Source organism: Bombina bombina, chromosome 1 (genome assembly GCF_027579735.1).
Source record: "Bombina bombina isolate aBomBom1 chromosome 1, aBomBom1.pri, whole genome shotgun sequence".
Lineage (NCBI taxonomy): Eukaryota > Metazoa > Chordata > Amphibia > Anura > Bombinatoridae > Bombina > Bombina bombina.
This window is the reverse complement of record NC_069499.1, coordinates 417,790,080-417,797,888: the sequence shown is the minus strand read 5'-3', so window position 1 is coordinate 417,797,888 and position 7,809 is coordinate 417,790,080. Positions and strand designations below refer to the sequence as shown.

At 40.8% G+C, this 7,809-nt stretch overlaps 1 protein-coding gene across 1 annotated transcript in view; it reads left to right on the top strand.

Annotated features, from left to right (window-relative positions):
• The first annotated feature begins 1,782 nt into the window (after positions 1 to 1,782).
• The window catches only part of CD302 (CD302 molecule), a 97,708-nt gene continuing 91,681 nt past the window's right edge, over positions 1,783 to 7,809 (top strand). The window contains exon 1 of the mRNA XM_053698350.1: positions 1,783 to 2,066. Within this exon, the coding sequence (XP_053554325.1) occupies positions 1,985 to 2,066 (82 nt within the window). The 5' untranslated portion in view covers positions 1,783 to 1,984. The remainder of the gene's footprint in view (positions 2,067 to 7,809) is intronic.

Below are 7,809 nucleotides of genomic sequence, written 5' to 3'. Positions count from 1 at the left end.
ATGCTGTAATGTTATTGTTTCAGTTGAATAAATCTTATTTAAATTGTTATTATTAAGGTAATGATTATTTTTCTCCTTCCTAAGTACAACAGAAAAGTTGTCCAAATATGAATTATATTGATTAACCTATTAAACTGGGGATAAAAAAACTAATATGAAAAGTTGTTATTCTAAAAATCTTCATCTACTTGCATATTAAAGTTATACCAGCAAGAATTAGTCTTTATGTAGAAAACTATGATTTAAATCAAGCCTTACTGACTAGTGATTTAAATCGTGATTTAAATCAGCTTGATTTAAATCAAATCCACCCTGGTTAATAACTATTTACTAACTAGTCTACATAGTTAAAATAAATACAAACATTACCTGTGAAATAAAAATAAAAGCTAAGCTAGCTACAATATAACTATTAGTTATATTGTAGCTAGCTCAGCTTTTATTTTACAGGTAAGTTTGTATTTAGTTTAAAATAGTTATTATTTAGTTAATAATTGTAACTTTAGTTTAGCTGTATTTTAATTATGTTAAAGTTAGGGGGTGTTAGGCTTAGGGTTACGTTAGGGTTAGGTTTAGGGGTTAATGGATTTATTTAGTGGTAGTGATGTGGGAGGCTATAGGTTTAGGGGTTAATAACTTTAGTATAGTGGCGGCGACACCGGGAGCGGCAGATTAGGGGTTAATAGTTTTATGTAGGTGGCGATGTTGGGGTGGCAGATTAGGGGTTAATAACTGTATGTAGGTGGCGGCAATATCGGGGGCGGCAGATTAGTGGTTAATAACTGTATGTAGGTGGCGACGATGTCAGGGTGGCAGATTAGGGGTGTTTAGACTTGGGGTTTATGTTAGGGTGTTAGGTTTTAAACGTAACTTTTTCTTTCCCCATAGACATCAATAGGGCTGCGTTACAGATCTTTTCATTCCATGATCGCAGGTGTTAGGCTTTTTTTTTTCCGGCTCTCCCCTTTGAAGTCTATGGGGTAATCGTGCACGAGCAAGTCAAAACAGGGCTTGATTTCGGTGCGGTATGGAGCTCAACGCAACCATATCGCCCGCATAAGCCTGCTTTTGTAAAACTTGTAATAGCAGCGCTATAGGGAGGTGAAATAATGCTGCTTTTGTGGCGGTCGTTAAAATTCCTATAGCGCTCAAAACTCGTAATCTAGCTGTAAATTTCACCACTAAAACAGACAGCAAGCTGACCTGAAAGGGGTTAAAATACATAGAAGCATAACCTATTGAAATAGTTAAATGCCCTATCACACTGGTATGTCCCTTTAATTTCAACCTACTCATAACTAGACCAGATTTTTAGAATTATAATAAGGTTACCATTCTGAGGTAAAATGTTTAAACCAGTTATCTAAGGCATTTGAAAGTTGGAAGCTAAACAATATTAACCAGTTCAGTATTAATTCTGCCAAACTGTGCAGGGTATCAACAAATGTGAAACTTTAGAGCCCAAGAGACTACAAATGTTCCACCGCTGTTCGCCAGCATTCTAAGGTCGAGGAAAATTATAGAACACCGGCAAAAAGAGTGAAACCAATACTGTAGGTTAGATTAGCGTTCTCGTCAGCCGAAAGCCCCAGTGTGTAAAGAAGACAAGGGGGAAGAAAAAGAGACAGCGAAGGGAAACCACCAATTCCAATCCTGATATACAGTAGAATCTAGATAAACTAAACTTTCTCAAACGGATGTGAATAAATGAGTTAACAATATATGACTTTAGTTAGTCCATCCCATTTTCCCCTGCCCACTAATAATACTGTCGGAAGTGAGAGGTTGTTTTTGTGTGGATTGTGAAACTAGTAGACTGGAAGCCATAAAATTATCACAACAGTATTGTACCGTAAAGTATCTAGACTGGACATTTAAAAGACTGTGTATTGTATTGACCGCTAAGCACCCCAAAATTATTCTGATAAAAACTATACCGTTATTCTACTAGGAGAAGACAGAGATAAAGAAAGGACAAGGCCCGATGAAGCTTGTAGCTCTGTTCTTGTGTAGCGCCGCTTGCTGCTGTGCTGCAGGGGCGTCTGTCCCAGAATCCCAAGGAGATGGTAAGGAGAGCGCGTTCGTGTTTGTAACTTTCCTTTAGTAAAGATCCCCTCCCCCTGTCACCGCATTCTTGTCGGAGCAGCGTAGAATTGTTTGTCCCTGCTGTGATATCACTAGGGCCACAGCATGGATATCAGCACCACTTTGCTACTTAGGTTGAACGTAACTGTCAAAGATTATCTATGGAAGAAATAAAAGTTGCATAAGGTAGAAAAGATCAGGTCAGGTGCAGAGAATGAGACTCCTACTGTGGTTAGTGGTATTCGGAAGATGCGGGTAGTCTAGTTCTGTAGAGGGCACATTATTATACCTATGCACCACCATACTCCTATTCTCATTGGCTGCGATTGTAGTACTTACATTAAAATCAGTTACCAAAGGCACATGAAAACATTTCGTAAAACTCACAGGAAGAACAACATTGTGTACAATTGGTCCCCACATTCTAATGCTATTTGATAGACACAACTCAAAAAAGTTCTTGTTATTCAGCATAGTAACATCAGTTATACCTTTTGATGCATTGTATTTTAGATGGACCAGAGAACATTTTGTTGATATCATGCCCCTTTAATCTCTTTTTATATAAAACACATAATAAAGTACACATGTATTTTCAATTAATATATTCTGCATTTTTGCATGTAGTCAGAAGTCATAATTTTAAAGGAATAGTTAGATATAAATTGATGAGTTGCACAATATAGCAAACATGACAGAAGCTGTAATTTCTGGGAATTTTTTGCATTTTCAAATATTGTGCAATCTGATTGCAAAGTAAACTTTTTTTTGAGTATTTCTGTTTTGTCAAATAAATAGTCACAGCTGCATTTTACAATTCTGTGATTTGTTTTGGAAGTAATTTTTTTACAGTAATTTGATTTGTAATTATTTTTTGAGTAAATTAATTGTGCTGTAACCCTAAAACTTTATTCTGCATGTTACAGTCTGTAAATATATACCTGAACATCAGACATGAATAATATGGTCCGATGTATACTAGCAGTACCCCTAGGCACAGGTTACACCATCTTGTGGTCACTGGTGCAACCTTAACCAGTTGTCCTTGCTAATGCCAATCTACTTGCATATAATTGCGTAAGACCAGCTTTTACATAGTATGGGCTTTTATTGTCCTGCCTCTCTACAACAAACCTGTGTTCTCTGACCTCTGCTGCAAGCGTGTGTTCTCTGGCCTCTCTACAACAAACCTGTGTTCTCTGACCTCTGCTGCAAGCGTGTGTTCTCTGGCCTCTCTACAACAAACCTGTGTACTCTGACCTCTCTACAACAAACCTGTGTTCTCTGGCCTCTGCAGCAGCAAGCCTGTGTTCTCTGGCCTCTCTACAACAAACCTGTGTTCTCTGGCCTCTCTACAACAAACCTGTGTTCTCTGACCTCTGCAGCAGCAAGCCTGTGTTCTCTGACCTCTGCAGCAGCAAGCCTGTGTTCTCTGGCCTCTCTACAACAAACCTGTGTTCTCTGACCTCTGCAGCAGCAAGCCTGTGTTCTCTGGCCTCTGCAGCAGCAAGCCTGTGTTCTCTGGCCTCTGCAGCAAGCCTGTGTTTTCTGGCCTCTGCAGCAAGCCTGTGTTCTCTGGCCTCTCTACAACAAACCTGTGTTCTCTGACCTCTGCAGCAGCAAGCCTGTGTTCTCTGGCCTCTGCAGCAGCAAGCCTGTGTTCTCTGGCCTCTCTACAACAAACCTGTGTTCTCTGGCCTCTGCAGCAAGCCTGTGTTCTCTGACCTCTGCAGCAGCAAGCCTGTGTTCTCCGGCCTCTGCAGCAGCAAGCCTGTGTTCTCTGACCTCTGCAGCAGCAAGCCTGTGTTCTCTGACCTCTGCAGCAGCAAGCCTGTGTTCTCTGGCCTCTGCAGAAAACCTGTGTTCTCTGACCTCTGCAGCAGCAAGCCTGTGTTCTCTGGCCTCTGCAGCAAGCCTATGTTCTCTGGCCTCTGCAGCAAACCTATGTTCTCTGGCCTCTGCAGCAAACCTGTGTTCTCTGGCCTCTGCAGCAAGCCTGTGTTCTCTGGCCTCTGCAGCAAGCCTTTGTTCTCTGCAGCAAGCCTGTGTTCTCTGGCCTCTGCAGCAAGCCTGTGTTCTCTGCAGCAAACCTGTGTTCTCTGGCCTCTCTACAACAAACCTGTGTTCTCTGACCTCTGCAGCAGCAAGCCTGTGTTCTCTGGCCTCTGCAGCAGCAAGCCTGTGTTCTCTGGCCTCTCTACAACAAACCTGTGTTCTCTGGCCTCTGCAGCAAGCCTGTGTTCTCTGACCTCTGCAGCAGCAAGCCTGTGTTCTTTGATCTCTGCAGCAGCAAGCCTGTGTTCTCTGACCTCTGCAGCAGCAAGCCTGTGTTCTCTGGCCTCTGCAGCAAGCCTGTGTTCTCTGACCTCTGCAGCAGCAAGCCTGTGTTCTCTGGCCTCTGCAGCAAGCCTGTGTTCTATGACCTCTGCAGCAGCAAGCCTGTGTTCTCTGGCCTCTGCAGCAAGCCTGTGTTCTCTGGCCTCTGCAGCAAGCCTGTGTTCTCTGGCCTCTGCAGCAAGCCTGTGTTCTCTGGCCTCTGCAGCAAGCCTGTGTTCTCTGGCCTCTGCAGCAAGCCTGTGTTCTCTGGCCTCTGCAGCAAGCCTGTGTTCTCTGGCCTCTGCAGCAAACCTGTGTTCTCTGGCCTCTGCAGCAAGCCTGTGTTCTCTGGCCTCTGCAGCAAGCCTGTGTTCTCTGGCCTCTGCAGCAAGCCTGTGTTCTCTGGCCTCTGCAGCAAGCCTGTGTTCTCTGCAGCAAGCCTGTGTTCTCTGCAGCAAGCCTGTGTTCTCTGGCCTCTGCAGCAAGCCTGTGTTCTCTGGCCTCTGCAGCAAGCCTGTGTTCTCTGGCCTCTGCAGCAAGCCTGTGTTCTCTGCAGCAAGCCTGTGTTCTCTGCAGCAAGCCTGTGTTCTCTGGCCTCTGCAGCAAGCCTTAGTTCTCTGGCCTCTCCTCAGCAAGCCTGTGTTCTCTGGCCTCTCCTCAGCAAGCCTGTGTTCTCTGGCCTCTGCAGCAAGCCTGTGTTCTCTGGCCTCTCCTCAGCAAGCCTGTGTTCTCTGGCCTCTGCAGCAAGCCTGTGTTCTCTGGCCTCTCCTCAGCAAGCCTGTGTTCTCTGGACTCTGCAGCAAGCCTGTGTTCTCTGGACTCTGCAGCAAGCCTGTGTTCTCTGGCCTCTGCAGCAAGCCTGTGTTCTCTGGCCTCTGCAGCAAGCCTGTGTTCTCTGCAGAAAGCCTGTGTTCTCTGGCCTCTGCAGCAAGCCTTAGTTCTCTGGCCTCTCCTCAGCAAGCCTGTGTTCTCTGGCCTCTCCTCAGCAAGCCTGTGTTCTCTGGCCTCTCCTCAGCAAGCCTGTGTTCTCTGGCCTCTCCTCAGCAAGCCTGTGTTCTCTGGCTTCTACAGAAACTCTTTGTTTACTTCACCAAACCTGCTGTTTTGAGCACTCATCTATAAAGCCAGCCTAATGCCCTTATTCTGTACTGCAGTACAAAGGCTTTGCTAATGTAAGCCGTACGTATGTCCACTTCCATTTTCATCCTGAAGTAAGTTTTGTGCCTTGGGCAAGTTGCCTTTTGCCTTTGCTAGCTACACTAAAAAGTATTAGTATACTTTCATTTATAACTCAACATTACTGCTGAGCATTACAGTTATCACTTTATCAACAAAACTATTTCTACTTGAATTGATTTCCTAAGTTGTCTTATGCATATTCAGTTTAGAAGTTCAAGTAAATCTTCATTTGATGAAGCAGATTCATGTAATAACCATTGGGCAAGTTACTGTTTTAAGGGGATACTAAAACCACATTTTTTATTTAATGATTCAGATAGAGCATGCCATTTATGCAACTTTCTTATTAACTCCTGTTATCATTTCTTCTTTGTTCTCTTGCTATCTATTTAAAAAGCAGGAATGTAAAGCTTAGAAGCTGGACCATTTTTGGGTTATGCATGCTTATTGGTAGCTAAATGTAGCCACTAATAAGCAAGCGCTATCCAGGGTGCTGCATAAGTCAGAAATACATATTCTAATCTAGACATCACAGTGTTTATCTCCCACAATCATTCAGTTGTCAAGAAAATTATTTTGATTGCTTTGAGATCTTTTCTGGACAATGCAGCCTCAAATACATTTTTTTTTGTGGATTAAGAGTAACACTAAAACAAGAGGTTCTAATCTAAAACTGGAGGCTAGTTGCTTTGGGAGTAGGGATCGGCAAATGTTTTTCAGCATTTGAAAAATTAAACAAATTTTAACACGTTCGTTTGTTTAAATTTCGAATGTTTGCACAATGTTTAATGTAATAGTATTTCTAATGCTTTATTTAAATGTAATATTCAAATTGTGCAATAATCAAAATAGAAACATTTGAATTGATATATTTGTATCTATTATGTATCAATTTACTAACTTCCCTACCACATGAACTATTGGTCTTTTGAATAGTATTTGTTAAATCGAATGTTACATTCAAAATTTTGAATGTGGATATTTGGTAGTGGACCTGACTACCAAAGTAGCAGGATGCTCCTGATCTAAATATAAATTTCATATATATATATATATATATATATATATATATATATATATATGTGAGAAGATAGGTATACAGGCGCTTGGCTTATATGACCGTATACAGATGTAATTATTTATATGTGTATGACTGAGGATAAATGCTATTTGGTTATACAGATAGCTGAATAAGTGTATACAACTATATTGATAAATGAATAAAAAGGTAAATAAAAAACAACAACCAGATAAATAAATAAATAAGTACATTTGCCAATAAATAAGTAGGTTGATATTCTTCTTATGGTCTTTCAAAACCTGGTGAAGTACACTACAGAAAACGATTCATACAATGTATAGAGAAAAATTGAACATATTTAGTAGTCTAATACAGTACATATATATGGAAACTGTATAAGCTTAGTCAATTGATACAAAATAAATAAATGAAATCAATGAATTGATCAAGTCCCAGGTTGATTTAAAAAACACCTTATTCTTAAAGGTTAATAAAAATTGATGATGAATAAGTCAATATTTGTAATGCAATATCCGTATAAGAACACACACTCTTGGACTCCCAAATTAGTTTAGTATGCAATCTTATTCTTATGTAATCCAAAAGTGCAGATAGATGCCTACTTACAGCAGGTGACCTCAATCCTATGAGGTAAGTAAATGCGTCCCTTAAAGGAATGGATGTCCCTCAATCCCAGAAACCACTTCAGTGTCTCCTCAATATGGTAGAATGGATCCCTTTTGTTGCATATTCGGTCAGATATCCTCCTCTCAGTAGTATGATGTATCATAAAGATATAAGAAAGGGGATACAAACATAGACCAGTAGTGCAACACTGTATGTACTTTAAAAGATTATTTTATTAACTCAATATTAAAAATGCTCACATTTATAACCCTCAATCCAATATGAGGTTACCTTCTTCTTCAGAGGATTAAGCCCAATTGACTTAATCCTCTGAAGAAGAAGGTAACCCATTTTCTAAGTACCTTTGAAACGCGTTAGGAGTTCATTCCAAGAGACTTTATTCAACTTATTTTGAAATCCGCTTTTTTACCTTACCTCCTTACTCTGTGTGTATGTTGAATTTGTTTTTGATACACATGTTTTTGAAAAACTGCTACTGATGTGACAAACATTTGCTAAATGCCTTTGTGATACTTCATATTGGATTGAGGGTTATAAATGTGAGCATTTTTAATATTGAG